Source organism: Lathamus discolor, chromosome 8 (assembly GCF_037157495.1).
Source record: "Lathamus discolor isolate bLatDis1 chromosome 8, bLatDis1.hap1, whole genome shotgun sequence".
NCBI classification, from domain to species: Eukaryota; Metazoa; Chordata; class Aves; order Psittaciformes; family Psittacidae; genus Lathamus; species Lathamus discolor.
This window is the reverse complement of record NC_088891.1, coordinates 2,158,087-2,175,934: the sequence shown is the minus strand read 5'-3', so window position 1 is coordinate 2,175,934 and position 17,848 is coordinate 2,158,087. Positions and strand designations below refer to the sequence as shown.

General features: G+C 40.2%; 1 protein-coding gene across 13 annotated transcripts in view; it reads left to right on the top strand.

Annotated features, from left to right (window-relative positions):
* The window catches only part of IQCH (IQ motif containing H), a 70,118-nt gene that overhangs the window by 11,659 nt on the left and 40,611 nt on the right, over positions 1–17,848 (top strand). For 3 of the 13 annotated variants that reach the window (XM_065688176.1, XM_065688177.1, XM_065688175.1), the window contains exons 3-10: positions 462–584; positions 820–917; positions 1,247–1,361; positions 6,828–6,947; positions 13,654–13,765; positions 14,500–14,628; positions 15,373–15,587; positions 16,820–17,371. In XM_065688176.1, the coding sequence (XP_065544248.1) occupies positions 495–584; positions 820–917; positions 1,247–1,361; positions 6,828–6,947; positions 13,654–13,765; positions 14,500–14,628; positions 15,373–15,587; positions 16,820–17,371 (1,431 nt within the window). In that variant the 5' untranslated portion in view covers positions 462–494. Of the gene's footprint in view, positions 1–24; positions 183–461; positions 585–819; positions 918–1,246; positions 1,362–6,827; positions 6,948–13,653; positions 13,766–14,499; positions 14,629–15,372; positions 15,588–16,819; positions 17,372–17,848 lie in introns of those variants that run through there. The other 10 variants (XR_010614539.1, XM_065688181.1, XM_065688180.1 and 7 more) reach the window with 6 other exon arrangements.

Genomic DNA, 17,848 nt, shown 5'->3' with positions numbered 1-17,848 from the left:
GCCGGGGGGGGGGGGGACACGGGGAGGAGCGGGCCCAGCCCTCGCCTCCCGTGCCTTCCCCCCCCGCGGCGCGGCGGATGGTGCGGTCCGGCCAGCGCGTCCCGTTGCTAGGGGCGAGGGCGGCGGCCGCCATGGCCGGGTTCGCGGAGCCGCGGCGGAAGGCCGGGGCCGGCCCGGGGCAGGTGGGTCCGGGCAGCGCCGCACCGGCCCCGCAAAACCCCCGCGGGGCCCCGCTCCCTCTGCTGCGGGGACGGGAGGGCTCAGCCCCTGCCTGAGGCGACGGTGAAGTTGGGATAAGGGCTTGGGTTATCGCCTTTCTATTCTCTTACCGAGGACAGAGGTTATAGGGAGCCACATGCGTTTTTCTCTTGTATTCAGGAAATACTGAATTTTGATTAAGTCCCGCTACATAACGGTGGTTTTGGTTATGGGTATGATTTTTGTCATCACTTGTTTTTTAGGCACAAGAAGAACTTCGCAAGCTTAAAGTTAAGATGAAAAACACTGACTTGAAAAGAAATGTAGCAACTGTGGATATCGGTGACCTCGAAACAGTGAGGGGAAGAACTGAGCTTGGCCTGAGAGTAAGTAAAATAGAGCACATGCAGAAGACGAAGGATGATTTCATTTTGTTTGGGTCATCAGAATTAACTGATCTTGTGCCCATCAGCCAAAATCAGACTTAGTCCAACAGAAGCACAAAGTCTATAACCTTTTCAATCAAGCGAAGGCCTGGACTGCAAAATTAACTGAGCTAAGTAAATTTAATATCCCTCATACCTTTGTAATACTCTAAACATTATTTTTTCCCTCTAACAGAAGCACGATGAAAATTATTTAAATGCTGTGAACAGACAAGTGTTAACTGTTTCTTCTGCTGGTAATAAAGAAGTACATTCAAAAGGGCCCCCTAAATGGTAAGTGAAACAGCTGGTCTGTTGCAGAGACAAATGCAAGCAGCAGGGCAGAAAAACTGGGGGTTCAGAGTCTTGTAAAGCAAAGGGGAGTATTGGCCCAGATGAGGTTATTCTGGTCATTTGTCGGTTTGGTTTTAAGTTAAAAACAATACAGAAGTAAATGTACTTCTAAGTAGATACGACAACCTTCTGCTAAGTCCTGTGATCTTTCCTTTGTTAAATGCTAATTTAAATACAGTTTGTTGGACTCAACCAGGTGGCAGCAGTATGGCTTTAACAGCGAAATCAAAGGAATTTTTAAAACCTCACTGTTTTTCTTTCTAAATCAGGGGCCTTCATCCTGGCGCTTCTCAGAAACAGCTCATTGTACCACGAGTGCCGGTTGGGCCCATGACTGTGCAGGTGTACAGCAGATCAGCACTACGCATGTCTCCAGGGTCACAGGTCAGAAATAACACAGTGCTTATTCTGTCAGAGACCGCATTCCGTGAGTAGACTGGTGTCTTGTAGGTTACCATAATGTTATGTTCTGATTCCTCGTGGATTCAGTTTCTGATAATATACCATCTATGACTGAAGTGTTAAAAGATTCTCAGTAAGACTGAGCAGGCTGAGAGATAGGAGCCTTCTCCCAGCCTTGCAGTTGGGATAAAATCTAAGTTAGGAAGGACTTTGGTATCATCCTGTGTGCATCCACAAGCCCTCTGTTCTTTATTCCCCCTCCTCCCCCCCACCCCAAGTATATTCTTAAGAGTATGAAACCAAATGTTTGTTCTGCTTTAAGGTCCCAGTCCTGCAAATACCATATGCTTAACTGGGCTTTTGTAAGTAATGTGTTTAAATAAAATGGAACTGTATGTTGGAATAGCATGAGCACAGGTATCAGTGTTTGTGGTGTCTGAGACTAAAAGTGGTTCTCTGTCTTGTTTTTGCATAAAAGATATGGTAAATTGTGGGAAAGACTTCTGTTAATGTGTAAGGTAGTCACTTTTATAAGACATAAATAGTTTTCCGTTTGCAGACAGTATTTCCAGGTAAATAGGCTTGAAGATATCAATGTTTCAACTCATAGGGGTTCTGAGGGAATTAATAATTCACATAGTAATATTGTAATATTGTCCATAGTATGCTGTGCAAGAGTAGAAATGGAGCGCAAGTTGTGCTTATAGTAGTTAGGATAAAAAAAAGGATGGAGTCAAGTAAGCACAGATGCTATTTTCACATATCCATTGCTAGAAGACTTGTCATATGGGAAATAGCTTACCCACAGGTGTCAGAATAGGCTTAAAATTATTTACTCGCACACAGAGTATTTGTGAATCATAGCAGCAGCCACATAAGACTCTGCAAATCCAGCTCACGGGGGGAACTGTGAAGCACTTTCCCCTTCCCCCTTTACTCTATTTTGTAATTGGATTTCTTCTAATAAAGCCTGAGAACCATATAGATGCTTCTTCCTTGTGCAGTAATTGTAAAGCCTCTGAAAACACACTGTTGCCTGTTGCCTTCGGTGGCGTGGCGACCTGGTTCAGGAACGGCACGGCGACCAACCCCAGGCCGCTCGGGCCATCGGCTGGCAGACACCAATGTGGTGGATAGCAAATGGCGCTTATTGACGAGTGACACAGCATTATATACCCTGAGTTTACAACGTCGCTTCCGTCTGCTTACGTCACAAACCAAGCGTTACTGGCTATAGGGAGAGGGGCCTTATCTTCTTATCTTTCCGTACAGTGCGACATCTTCCAACCGCCGGACCCTAACTACCTACATTTCCCCCCTCCCTATGCGTAATTAAATTGGCTAAAATCCAACAAGTTCTAAAAGAGGTATATCATAATTTTAGATATTAAACACATCTCGTTCCTATTCTATGCTCTATAACTATCTTATCTTACTATATCTTATCTTGTCTATACCTGTATTTACAACAATCTTGAGGTATATATCACAAACAAACTTGAGTATAAAACATAAGGCACGTAGAGCAAGAGGTAACCGGGGGGTAACTGGGATCGACGGAGTATAACTGGAGATGGCGAAAGGAAACTTCGAACAAGAACATTCTTAAAGCAGTTGTTGACGTTCTATCAACATAATATTGACTTTTTCTAGCCAGCTCTTAACAAACGACACAAGCTTGTTCAGAACACAGGGCCCGAAGATCAGTGCCATCACGATCATTGCAATTGGTCCCACCAGAGTAGATATCATGGTGGTTAGCCATGGTGAATGGTTGAACCACGATTCATACCATCCTTGTTGAGCTTCTCTTTCCCTTTTCCTTTTTTCTAAACCTTCTCTAAGTTTGGCCATAGTGTCCCTCACTACTCCAGTGTGATCTGCGTATACACAGCATTCTTCTCTAAGGGCTGCACACACCCCTCCTTGCTGTAAAAACATTAAATCTAGTCCTCTCCGGTTTTGCAACACTACTTCGGACAGTGATCTGATAGATTTTTCTAAAGCAGTTATTGACTGTTCCATTCTTACCAGGTCCTCGTCTACGGCCGTCCTTAGTGCTTTAAATTCTTTGCTCTGTTGTACCAATGAGGTTACTCCTGTACCTACTCCCACACCTCCCAGGATCATTAACGTGGCTAAATGCTGTGAAGGGTTCTCGTTTGAACAAGTGATGTTTCGGGGTGATCTGTGAGTCATAAACAAACTTTTCGGTATGGTAAAAGATTTTGGGGATTATAGTTACTTGGACACAATATTCTGCGGATGAATTAAATTTTTCCAGCGACAGACAAGGTGTAACTCCCATAATAGAACAAACCCACTTAGTATTGTTGGCCGGTATTAACCATTTTGCAGAGGTACTATTTTGGATCTTATTAACACACAGTTGTTTTTGTTCTTTGGGACTTTACCTACACACACGCCACGTCCCACTATTTGCTCTATTGTGATTCCTTGCTTTTCTGTGTCCCATATACACTGGACCGGATTTGGAACGTTTATCCGTGTGGGTTTGTCACCTACTCCTATAGCCTCGTAATAGGGTGGGTTTATCCCGTAGCACAGCCAACAATGCTCGGTAAGATTTGGGTGAGTTTTGTTCAGTATTTGGTAGCTAACTTGCATCATTTTCCAAAGAGGATTTCTATCATAAATGTTGAGGATGTGTGTCGCTGTAGTTGTGGCGAGTTTGGTATTATTTATGGCAATATCTGGGAAAGGTGTGGGTGTTTGTGGGTTGAGAACTGGATCAGTTGGGGGTTGTGGATTAAGAACTGGGTTGGGCCCAACTGCTTGGGGTGCTTGCGGCAAGAGTCTAATGATTTGTATTACTACTCCTGGATCAGTGAAAGCTTTGTGAATGAATACTGACCACATTTTCCCCACAGCCCAACCCGCATTGGTCGGGTGTAGGGTTTCTAACTTTAAATGGGTGCAAGTACCTCTATGATATATCATCCCATCACTCGCAAATTTTGGATGGTCACAGTTATCTGGTCCCCATGTTACTTGCAAGAATTCATCGTTTTTTCCTGGCTTCCATCTATCACTTGTTACAATGGTCTCACATCCCCAATACCCACAGAAATAATATCCTGGATAGTTACAGTATCTCATTCCTGGGTTTGAATTGGGGCACCAATATGTTCCCCACAATGATTTAGATCTGGATCCTCCCACTGTGGAGAATAAATCGCCAATTGTTACCGTAAAAGTCGGGGCACCTACTGTCGTGTTTTCTTTTATCACTGGTTCACTGTGTGCGACTTTTAGGACCCACCTGAATGGTCGATGAGGATGGTAAGCTGAACTTGCCTGACTCACGGTGACAAACCCTAAAATCAAAATTACACAGAAGCATCGCAGCCCCACCCCGCAGGGGTTAGGTCGCTGTTGGTTTGATTCAGCCAGTGTAGAGCTCCCAGGTGCGGACTGGATGCTTGTCAACTCGTTCTCTCTGTCGGTTACCGGGATGTATGGGTTACGGGGACGTCCGATGAGAGGAATTTGACTCTATTAGAAGTCAGGCACCATGTTCATCTGCAAAACAGAATTACATAGTGAATCAGATTTATTGGCTTACTAATGGTAAAAATGCCCTCCACTCTGAAACAGCTTTTGTGCTGAAGCAGAATAAGGTTTGAACCATTTCATTGTACCAAAGATGTCAACCTGTTCTGTATACTCAAATATATTTTCTGCATCAAGATGGTTCAAGACATCTTAAATTTAAGACTTTGGATAATATGAATGGAAGAAACCCATGATACCATCCACTCCAAATCCTGCAAATGCAGAGTTGTCACTTGCCACACATTTCAGCTGACAAAGTAACTTTTATCAGGTGGTTTTTTATTAAGCATTCCAACTGTTGTTATCCTGTGTGGAATCTGCCACTGCAGCATTGATCACTGCACTGTCAGTCTGGGTGGGGAATCTGTGTTGAGACTCATCTCCTGTTTTAATTGAGAAGATATTCAATTTCCCCCCAGTTCTTTCATAATAGCAGAAGCAGTTTCCTTTCTGTACAGTGGTGTGTTATAGTAATAAAATAAATACCACAAAATCACTGATGAGGTGAAAATTGAACTTTCTGTCTCTGTGCAGCCATGTGGGTAAGAGAGTAATTGGCTTGGATAATAACTTCTGTTCTTACAAACCCAAACCTAAATGAGCATCTCATTGATACATCTGCTTCTAATTACTATCAAAAGAAGAGACTATATTGTACAGATAAACGAATTAAACCATTTTTAGTGCTTCCCAATGGTTTAATAGTTCAAATACACATCTCATGATTCTTGAACATTTTTGGCTTATTTTTTTTTTGTCAAAAAATAGAATTCTCATAATTTTTTTTTTTTACATTCACACAACAGAAGTATCAGAGTTATTGTGTAGAAATATGTTGTGGTGGATCTTGCTATGTAAGAGAGCTTTTTGTATTCCTGTATTCATGTAATGGGAATTAAGCATATTTGCCATAAGGATTCCTCCTTATTTAGCACTGGTTGGTAAATAGACCCTGTTGGGTACAGTCTTGTTAACAGTGTTACTGCAATAAAAGTATTGGGAGATGCTGATAGCCCAGATAGAAATCCAGGTGTAAACTAAAGCACATGTCTTGAGATAAACCAAAATGTTTTCAACTTAAGAAACTTCTACTCTAGTACAAATACATGGCATCACTTCTGGCTTTTCTAGAACAAGTGTGTGCTTTAGATACTTCTCATAACAGGAAAGTTTAAAAGTATTTTTTTGACCACTGGGCTTTAAATCAGTAATTTTTATTAGCAAAAGAGTTGAATCCATTCCATGCAGATAACACAGTACATTAGGAAACTACTATGTGTTCATTCTTATTACTATAAGGATTTTTTTATTTCCTCATTTAGTTACAAGCAAGTGCTCTATCTACATGGAGCCAATGGGCCATAACCAATCCAAAGAAGCTGTTCTGGTCCATCAGGTCAATGACTCCTGAATTCAAGTCTCTTGCAAACATGGCCAAGGTGGATTGGATTCTTACTGTAATCTGTGGGAAGAATGCAATATAACATTATCCCAATAGATAGGGGTGTATAAAACATTTGTTATAACCCAGGGAGATGGAATTCACAAATGACCTATGTTAAGCAAGTCAGTCCGACCTGATTGTCCTTTCCACTCAGAATTTAACTCGAAGAGTTGCAAATGTGAAAATTTCAGAGCTTTTAACGGAATTACTTGAACCAATTTTGGCAAAACATATATGTGAATAGTAGTTGTATGCCTTGCTGTTCAAAAGGCACTTCTTCCTTGTCTGACCAGTTCAGTGTGGATAGTAAATCATGAATTTTTGTCATAATTTTGCAAATTCGTGAACATGTTGGCCAATTCTTGCTTATAGATACTTCTGTCCTAGTGCAGTGCTTTTAAGACACTGCCTATCATGTATTTCAGCAGCAGGTGGAAATGGATATGAAGATTATGCTTCACCCAGAGAACAATGATAATAAAGCTGGTTTAAAACAACAGAACAATGAGATCAAGCTGCCACTTATAACTATGAAAAAATCTGCTCCTGTAAGTAACTCATTTTATCTTAAGGGCTTATTATATGTCTTAGTTTTCACTATTATTATTATTATCAGTTCTAAATAATTTTATTTTAAGTGAAAATACCTCAGAACTTTCTACTTTTGGACATTGATATTTAGCACAGCACTGTGGTCCACGTGAAAGAATATGCCCAGTGGTCTCGCCTGAGGATCCTCTTCTACAGTTTAATCTATGTAATAGATGCATTACGAAGCAAGCCCAGTGCTGTAAGAGACATTCTGGGGTGTTCGGTTTTAAAGAACATGAGCAGAACCTGTGAATGGCACAGTTGTAAGCTGCCATTTGTAAAAAATGCTTTTTGAAAGCTGTTGCCCAGACGAAGAGGTGATTTGTCTAACCCTGTGATACAGAGTTAATTAGAAAAAGGCATCATGGCTAATAGCTGTTTAGAACCACTCTAAAACACTCGCAGGGAGGAATATTATACTACTGCAGAGAGCCATGTGTTTCACTGCTCGCACTGAAACATGCACGGATCAGAGAGAACTTCTTAATGCTGACTTGAATTACAGACCTTTAGTGTGAATTAGTCAAGCTCTCTGATACATATTTACAGCTGCTAAGGAACTGTTCATGACAGGGAAAACCAAGTACATATTTCCTATCTAGTTTATCCTACAGGGTTTACTGAAGTAAATGCTTTTTAGGAGTTTCCAAATCCCATGACACAGTCTGTGTTTTGAAATGTTCTGGCTTCACTGGGAATAAAATTTTGCAAATAAGATTTGCAAAATCCACTCCTGAGGTAGTGAATTAAGGCACTTGCGTTACGTGTAAGCTACACTTGAGCTTAAAGGAATTATAGATCACCAATAGTAACTGAAGTAAATTGATGTGTAGTTGCAGGTGTAAAATAATATGGGTTTTAGTTTGAAAAAAAACATCAATTAAAGTACCTACAAGAATTAACTGGGCGCTTCCTCCCCTGGTTTTACTCATCAGCCATTAGAGGGCAATATTTGTACACACACACGTGGGTGCACGCACACGTACCCCGTGTACATGCCCTACGTATGTACATTCGTTCAAAGATTCTCTCCAAAAGAAATCAGTGGCAGAAGGACTCTCACTGAAGTAAATTAAAATCTAATTGCCTGGTTACCTGCATTCAGGGTGCTTCCAGGAGTTGTCAGCATCTGGGTTTTTGAGGAGACCTGAGCATTTAGAAATGTGATGAGATTAAAAGCACACTGGTTCTGAGGTGACCAGATAGGTCAGCACAAATCTACACGGACTTCTTATTATCCTGCTGTTTGAGTAGCTGGAAAAATTATTAGTAAGGATCTTATTGTTTCATGAAAAATGTCTTTTCTTGCTCTTTTGGTATTATAAAGTTGCTGATGCTGGATTTTATGATAGAAACTAAGAACAATTATCTGTTGCCCTTGTACCTTTTTGGGTCTGATAAGCACTAACGCTTTATTCTCTGGAAAGTTCTGTAGTTATCTTAAAGTGAGGATCCTTATTCTGTTTGAAACACTGTGTGCAGACTGGGCATCACTTTATTTTATATCTCATATCTGGGTAACATATGAAAAATTATGAATAGGTAATGATTAAATACGTGTACTTCTCGTGGAGTACACAATGGGAAAACAGATACTAATCTGAATTGCAGCAAAAATAGTCCTGATGTACTCCTGCAATGTAGAAAAGATTCCCAACTACACCTTTCATTTTCCTAGGACTGCTGTTCTCTTACAGAATTACACTGGCACTTTTTTGGTCCTTGTTTTCTTACAGATGCATATTATACTGTACACTTAGGAACCTTTTAATTTATTGATGAGGTAAAATTTAATATGGTGATGATTTCTAGTCTTCATGAGTTGCATCTTACATAGTGTGGCTCTAATGGTGATGGCAGTGATTCTGTGTTGGGGAGAGTTTAAGCTAACTTATTTGAGCACCACCATCCTGATCATATCCTCCATTATTCATTCTTTATTTAGTATTTGCATAGAGCTAATAACTAATGCTTATCACCGAATGTCTATTAATTTCCAAAATGATAAAGTAAGGCAAAGCATCTAGTCATTTCAAGTGACTAGAAGAAGCTGTAGAAAAAAAAAACACAGATCTTTTGGTCCTGCAAACCTGATTGTGTTTTAAACCTATGCATGTGGCTATAATTACAGTCCCAGCATAATTTGGCAGTGGTAGCAGAATGAGACTTGAATCGATGTTACACTGCAGTAAATCAAAAGAAGCTTGTTGCATGTGTATTATGGTATGTAATCATAATGAAAAGCACAGAGAATTAATAAAATCTTCTTGTCACTAAAAAGTAAAAAGGAAATAATTGGTGAGAGAGATTTAACTTAACAGATGACTCCAGTCAGCATCCTTTCAACCTAGAAATGGGAATGTGAAGGTCACCCCCATCTCAGATGACAAACGTAGAACATTTTGTTGGTAAACAAATTAATCTTTGGAAAGGTCACCATTTGTTTTAAGTTTTTATCCAGTTCTTGTCATCTGGAATTGGAGATTGACTGTCACTGTGCTAGGTAGGGGTGCAGCTGAAGCTGGTTCTGTACATATCAGCATTCCTTGACAAAACTCGGTGCCTGATTGGGATGCTATGGGCTGCTGGTTTACAGCTGTCTCCGGACAAGAATGGAAGCCCACCCCTGAATTCCAATAAGTTGGTCCTGCATATTCTGCCTCGTGTAAGCTGGCCCTTTGCCCACAAGTAAAATGTACTGTGGTTCAAGCCAGCAATTATCTTTCTTACTTCCTTCTGTGCTGCTTCTGTCGCCTGTTTCAAAAAGCAGATGTGGGATTCACCCAAGTTCTCCATCTATTCTCTCTGCACCTGTTATGGCATAACTTGGATAGAGGTAAATGTCTGGGAGAGCTAGAAGTAGGCCATAAGAGGATCAAAGCTTGATTTTTCCATGTACATAGAAAATGATTAGTTCAGAGCCATCTCTGGTTACTTTGAGTTTAAAGTAGGTAAGAATAACATACAAGATCTGCTGTTAAAGATGCCTAATTGCTCCATATTGAAGGTTTGACGTTGGGCTTTCCACTTAAATTGGACTTTTTCCTGTAGATAAACAAAATCTGAGGGGAAATAATATATATTAATATCTTAGGATTACATCTAAGGGAAATAGCATTAATCATCTTGAATAAAAAAACAGCCAGTCATAAAAATGGTTCCTATTTTAATTCTCATACAGAGACTTAGAAATTTTACTCTAGAGTAGTTCCACTGACACCGGTGAGAATTTGTCCTTTACTTAGTTTTCAGTGTTTCTGCACTTAATTCCACGTGCTGGTTCTTGGACTTGGAGGACCCAAATCTGTTATCTGAAACCAGAGTTAAACAGTTTCTTTATTTATTGTTTATTGCTATTGCCTTGATTATCAGAACAAGATTCTTCTCCCCTTTTTCCCAAGAGAAGCTGATAGATGATGGAAGTGAGTGAAACTATTCTTTGATACTGCTTCCTTGCTTGGCTGCTCAGGGTGTAAATCAACACAGAAAAAGTACATCCATTTACACTGTAAGGCTGTGAAACTGTAAAATGCAAAGAAATCCTACAGCAGTTCATATCCAGACAAAACCAAAGCTGACCTGGTCTACTGTGGGTAGCAGACTCAAGGTTCAACTTGATGTTCTACTGTGATTGAGAGCAAAGAGCGATCACTTGGCACCTCTGCCTTTACTCCACTGGAGTTTTTTACAATCTGAACTGATTTTCTCCCATTGCTTGAAGCTCTTTTTTATTTACTTACCAAATCTCATCTATTTAATATTCCTGGTTGATAAACTGTATTTTTGGTACAAGATAGTACTCATCTTTTCTCTGTATTTAATACTACTTTCTTATTCTTTTACTGGGGGAAAGAGCATATGATAAACATATCTAAAAAAGGAAGTTGTTCTAGTTAAATATTGCTGGGTAAAAGGAAAACAAATAGAGAACTAATCAGAAAACCCCTGTGGTCTTACAACAAGTGCCCTGTTTAAAATGAAGCAAAAAGAAAAAAATCAAGTGGGAGAGGTTTATCCACAGGAGAAAACCCCTTTAGAAGGGTAATAGAATTGTTTTTCTCCTGTCCCAGGTTAATTGCACTCAGAAGTGCTTGAAATGGAAAAAAGAGTTTTTCCACACACCCCAAGCATGTTCAAGGCAAAGAAGCCTCAGTCTGTGCTGCAATGAAGGGCTCCCTCCCAGCTCTATAAAAATGTACTATGAAAGTGCCTGGGATGAAGCAGTACCCTGTGTGCTGACTTCAGGAAAGCATTCTTGCTGAACCATAATCTTCGTGACAAACTTCCCTAGAAGATATTATTCATGCAGGAAAATGCCTGAAATTCCCATTCCCATCAGCAGTAATGGTTACTCGGGGTCTGCTGGAGGGGAAGTGGGTGAGGTGCCTGCAGGTTAGTGCTGGATGGGGTGTAATCCTTTGCTTCTATGGTGGTTTGGGTCTCACTACAAGCATTAAAATGCTAACTAAGATCTGCTACTTCTGGAATATCTAGTATTAAATTCGCTACATTTTGTGTTTATGCATAAAAGCTGTAGGTGTGAGTAAAGGTTTTGAATGGCACTGACATAAGCAGATGGAAGTCTATTCAAAACCTTTTAACTTAAAAAGATTGCGTCTTTTTAAATCACTGAATAATAGTAATAACAATGTACAATGATGCTAAAAGTAAACCTTTTTTCTTGTAGTTCTCAGTATTATTAGTAGTAATCGAATTGGCTTAATTTTAGTGAAAGTACCTAAAAGATGAAAGCAATTTGTCAATTTTTGCTTTGCTCTCTCACTGAAGGCTTTAAGAGATCACCTAATGCAGCAAATAGGATGTGGAAAGACCACGGAAGGCGGCGTACAGGTTGGGTGGGATTTTCTTAGGTAACAGTGAAACTACAAGAGCTGCCCCAGAACAGTGTTGTCTGTCCTATGCAGTGAATCACAGTGGCACAGTCCTTGCCATGGACTTGATAGAAATTAAAGGATACAGCAAAGAAGAATTAAATACCCATCACCAGTTAAAGCCAGAAGCCTCTAGGCTGCTGTTGAACTCATACACTCCACCTGAATTGCCTTTCTTGGTAGCTTAGTACACCTCAATGAGCACAAATCAAATACATATGTTTCACAGCACTGTTTGTCATAACGAAACTCCTGGGATTTAAACTAGGATAAAACTGACCAGTAGTAAAATCAGTGCTGCTTTACTCTTAGCAACAACCTGGAAAAGGAGTCACTGTTAAATTAAATTTATCTCATTTTATGTATTTTTGTTGTGTCCACAACAAACTGCTGGGGCTGGGAGTGAGTGCAAAAGTGTGCTTTTATTATTCTCTTTCCTTGGTATCAAGTCACTTACACGCCAGCTGGTGTAAAGTTAATCTTTGTTCTATGCTTATTGCTGTTTTCTTGGAACACAAGGACATGAAGATTCATACGTCTGGATCCCTTAAAGCATAATGTTTTGTAATGGCCATAACTAAAATGAGTGCCTATGATTTCTCTGAAAGATTCTCTATTATGATAAAGCAAACCTATTTTCTATCTCCATAATGTTTCTTGTGGACAGTGTTATTATACAAATTGGAAGGAAAAATTAGAATAGCTTATTTTGATCTATCTCATTTCCCTATTAGGATTATAAGCAGTTCTTTAGAATTGTCTCCCCCTTTCTCTGAAGCTGGTGGTTGATGTTATTCACTAATTATAACACAGTGCTCAAAGTTCTGGCCTGGATCCTGTTGTACTAAAAGCTGTACACAGCATGATGATCAGTCATTAAAACCTAGTGTTTTAAACTGTGAAGTCCCAATGTGCTCTGTGAAAGAGGTAAATACCATTATTCCCATTTTGCAGCTCTGACAATATTTCCTAGCTCTCTGCTTTTGTGTATTTAATACTATTTTAATGTATTTTATCATTCATAATGAAATAGTATTTTAAAAATCAACTAAAAAAACTTCCCAGCACAGGGCATTGTGTTTTCTTCCCTATAGCCTATCAGTAGGGTTCAAACATTTCTATCCAATGTGAGAATTTCTAACTATTAGGATAATGGAGTTAACTGGTAACAGGTTGTCACCCACAAAAGCATGGGATGTGGTACTTAGGATACTGAAAAGAGGGGCAAAAATGTGAGATGATAACACTGTTTGTATTCCTAGTACTGAAGGATAAGGAGGCAATATATTCTTTTCCCTGTGTAATGCTCTATGTGTGTAACAGTGAGACACATGGTATCGCTGTCCCAGAGTGATGTGTGTCACCACTTGAATTCCTGGCACTTAGAACCAGCAGGTTCTGTTTTTTCAGGCAAGCACAGGTTAATGGGGGAAGTGAAGGAGCCTCAATCCCACATTAGCACAGCCAGCATGGCACATGTTTCCACATCACATTATCAGGCTGTGTCATTCCCTGCTGTCCTTGAGGAACCTTGGAACTTCAGAAGTCTGTGCTACTGTTACCTGATTTGTGAGTAGTTCCACATATTGTAATTCCACTGGTATTCCTTCCAGAGAAAAGTTATTTACATATTTGAAAGTACTTCCTTTTTTTGGTACCTTGTCTGTGTGTGCATTATAGATGTATACATACAATTTATTATTGCAGGAGAAGAAAAGCCTGTCTTTGCAAATCCTGGGTTTCTCTGTTAAAAGATTTTGTCTCTTCCTAGATGTGCAGTCAGAAGATTGTGAAGGGTCATGCAGGTAGCAGCCTATGGGGTTTGCCTGCCTTTCATTACATGGATTCTCCCCTACCCCTGTCAGAAGAAGATCTACAAAAAGGTGAGTCACAGTAGCCCACCTGGGTACCATTACCACCAGAGTTATGCTGTGTAGGCCATGTTGTTTGCTGTTTGCAGAAGGTATCTGCTAATCAAATTTTTCTGGCACCTCAAAACTTGTAAGAATTGTGATCTCAAACACTGCAAAGGGAGAGATCAACTTCACACTACTTACTCCATTTGGTAGCTAACTTAGGACACAGCATATGTTATGTTGAGCATCAGTCACCCTCCTTGAGTCAGTTAGCTTATAATTCACAGAGTTCAGTTGCTACTGGAAAGAAGAATTGTGTGTGATGGAGGGTTCTTGTATGACTAAACATGGTCAGGATAAACAGTTATCATGAATGTCTGGTTATGAATCATTCAGTCTCAACCAGCCCTGCACTTGGACTGTTTTAGCAACCAGTCCACCTTTACTGTGGTTTACAAAAGTTAATTCTCACCCATTCTGCTTATTAAATTGCCATTGTACAAAGCATGTAATTTCTTCTTAGTATCAGCACCATTACAGTATCTTTCATGTATTCTATAGGCAAAGCTCACAGTCCTTGAAGGTAAAATACTGAATATTGAAAGATGAATTTTTCAGTAACAGAAAACTGCTGCTTTTCTAGTTCTGATTTGGAACTGCAATAACTTTGGTCTGCCTTTGTTGAATTCTTTCTTTATTGCTACTAATTCTTTCACAGCTGGAATATATATGAATTGTTCAATAATGTCATCTTCTTGTAGGTGTTCCAAGCCTAACTGAACAAAGGCTTATCCATCCAGCAGCAAAGATAATTCACCAGATACCTCCCATTGTATCCAAAACAGCATTTTTCCATGAATTTCACAGGCAGCACAAGAAATCAGCTGTAGGTGGGTACAAAGGATTGATAACAACCATCAATTGCACCAGGAGCTTCACCTTGAGGCCCCTCTTATCTCACAAGGAAACAGCTGTCTAATGAGTCAGATTCTTAGGAGTACAAAGTACATGAGCATCCTGTGTCTTGCAACTGAATGGGAATCAGATTTCTTTGTTCATTTCTGAAATCCTTGTAGGTTCCTACCTGCATGTTCCAAATTCTAAGCACCTGAATCTGATCTGACTGGTGGTGTTACTGTAAAACCAGTGTGAGTCATGACTTACAACAGCTATCAGGTGTCTGTTTTGGCAGTGTGATTAAATGAATGACTTCTAGTAAGTGAATATACTCTGGGCAATATGATTCTGACCTATCACAAAGTGTACTCTAAATGTATTGCTACAGCTGCTTGTGGCATGTACGGCAAAGAATGCAAGCAGAACAAGCTGTGCGGGTTTAGTAGCCATCACGTAAATTCAAAAGGTCCTCCTAATGAAAACTAAAATTATATATGGAATAACCTGGAGTGGGAGTGCTGACATTTTGCCATTGCTAACCTGGCTGCACTGTTGGCTGGCATATTTCAAACTTTAGATTATTACAGAATGAAACTGAAAATTGCAACCCACTGGGACATGAGAGCAAACTGGAGTGAGCCAGTACCTAATGGTAGGTGGAGGAGTATCAACTTGGTGGTGTTGTTGACCTTCTAACAATGAAACCTGCAATCATGTTTTTTTTTCCTTTGGTGCAGGTGAGATTAGTAGTAGGGTGGCTGCTGAGAATACAGACACCATCACCTTCCCAAACTCAAAGCAAGCAATTTATGGCACAGACTCCTCTAGTAAAGGTAACATTGCACGACGTCCATCCAGCAGCTCCAGGGTTTCAGCAAGGAAATTAAAGCGAGTGTGGATGTATACAGCTCAGCAGTTGGAACCCGAGCTGCAGATTCCCCCTCAGACACAGGTATCTGGACAGTGAGGATGATGAGGCTTTTGTTCGTGTTTTTAATACTGACTTCACCAGGGATGGTTTAGAAAGTGATTGAAAATCACTGAATTGGTACAGGAGTGTTTCAACCAAATCCAGTGAATATTGACGTAAAATAGGAAATACTTCTTATATTGCCACTTTCTCAGGTCTTCTACCACCATTTGTCTGTTTTTTCACAGACTCTTAGAAAATAAGTCTCAAAAGGATGTTAGGAGGTTATCCAGACCTCCAGGCAGAATTACCTGTATCTGTAATACAGCAGACAGATGTTTTTCTAACCTGTTCTGAAAACTTTTGGTGATAGCAACTCCACAGTCTCCCTAGGCCATCTGTTCCAGTGCTTAACTAACTGTCTTTACTGTTATAAAAGAGTTTTTTAATGTCTCATCTAAATCTCCCCCACTGCAGTTAAGCAAATGTAGTGTTTCCCTTTATATTTACAGAAGACTATAGGGGAGTTTGACCTTGACTGCTTAATGCCTGCTGATAGTTCTTGATCCCCATGCAAAAGGGACATTTCTTTCTTTTTATGGCTAATTATTGTGTGCCATAGCAAACTGTCTGGAGTTTTGCTTGATCTTTCTAGACTTTCACTTCTGTACCATTAAGGAGAGCTGAAAATCAAAGAGAAAGCAAACTTGAGAAATGGAGACGCATGAGTTATTAATGTAAATAAAAATAATTACCTGAAAATAGTGCACTTAGATGGAAAATCAGAGCTAATGTGCTGCTGGCTGATGTTGTCAGTAAATACAAAGTTGTGTTAAGAGGCAGAAACATTTCTATTCCAATTTTGACCCTGCTGGCATTTATATTGGCGGGATGTCACCCATTCTTCTAGGACAGGCAGAGGCAGTCTCAGTGGACTAATGCTATTGCAGTTACTTTCTGATTGTAGTCAGTGAATCACTGTAGAGCTTGATTTTTATACTGGGTAAATCAGGCACAGTTCTTACGTGCAATTATTGTATTTCTGTAAAAATGCTCTTCCTCTTATATGATCTCTGAGGTCTGTGTGTGGCAGTGGGTTTTATGATAAAGCTGGGCTACACTTTGTGGTTATGATGCATAAATTAACATGAGTGTGTTTCAGATCCTTAAATTCCCACAGTTAAGTCATAAATAGTAATCCAGTCGTGTGTTTTGACCACTTATTTACAATCAATGGCAATTCCTCTTCATCTGTGGCTGTTCTCTTCCCACAGCTCCCACAAACATCTCCACGTCAGCCCTTACAGGATCCGTGCTTTGACTGCAACATAGCTGTTTACCATGGCACAATAGACCAGACAGCTCCAGGCTTTCTGGCATTCAGGCAACATTATTGTCTATCTTGGGGGAGCATTGCCTCTTTTTTGGAGCACACAGAAAAGCTTCTCCAGGACTATGCTGTACCACTGGCTACAATAAACTGTAAAAAGTTGGCTGAAGTTGCATCAGACTTTGAGCGTGATGAGAAACCTAGCAAAAATGACATTCTGTCAGTGATAAAGAATCAGTCAACTGTGGAAAAGATCTTAAATCGACCTGGCCAAAGATACGAAGGCCACGGGGGTACTGAAATGGCCGCTACCAAGATCCAAGCAACATGGCGATGCTACCAGGCCAGAAAGGCCTACATCCATCTCCGGCAGCAGCAGTGGGCATCAGGTGTGATCGGCTCTTCCTGGCGCTCGTGTAATCACATGGCACATGTGAAAAAGAGCCTGAAGGAATCACGTCAGAGACACCTGGAGAGCTTTCACATCAGGGCCAAGGTGTGCAGTGCTACCAGCTGTTACGGCAGCGCTGCTTCTCTAAACATCTCTTGCTTCAGTGATTGCAATAAGCGGTTCCCATTTTTTTCCCCCTTTAACCATACACTCGTCCGAGTATCATATTTCATCCTTCATCAGCAATTCAGCCTTTGTGGCTGCAAAAATCTGTTGCAGTGTTTCTCCTAAAACGTCCCTTTGCTTTTGACTTCAGTAGTTCTGTCAGAAAATCAATGTTTTAACTGCGTTACCTCGGTTCCTTATATATATACCTTGTGGCACTTAATTTGCTGGGAAAAAAAGCCCTCTCTCGTCTCCATTCCTGTCACCACTTTGTCAGAAAGTATTTAAGTTTGCAGCCAGGCTCTTAATTAGTGCTCACAATTTCATTTATGTTTGCTTGCTTTTTTTTCATTCATATTCTGTTAATTAAGTGAGCAGCCTCTAATCTTCCCCTGCCAGTAGCTTCATGTAGCCACC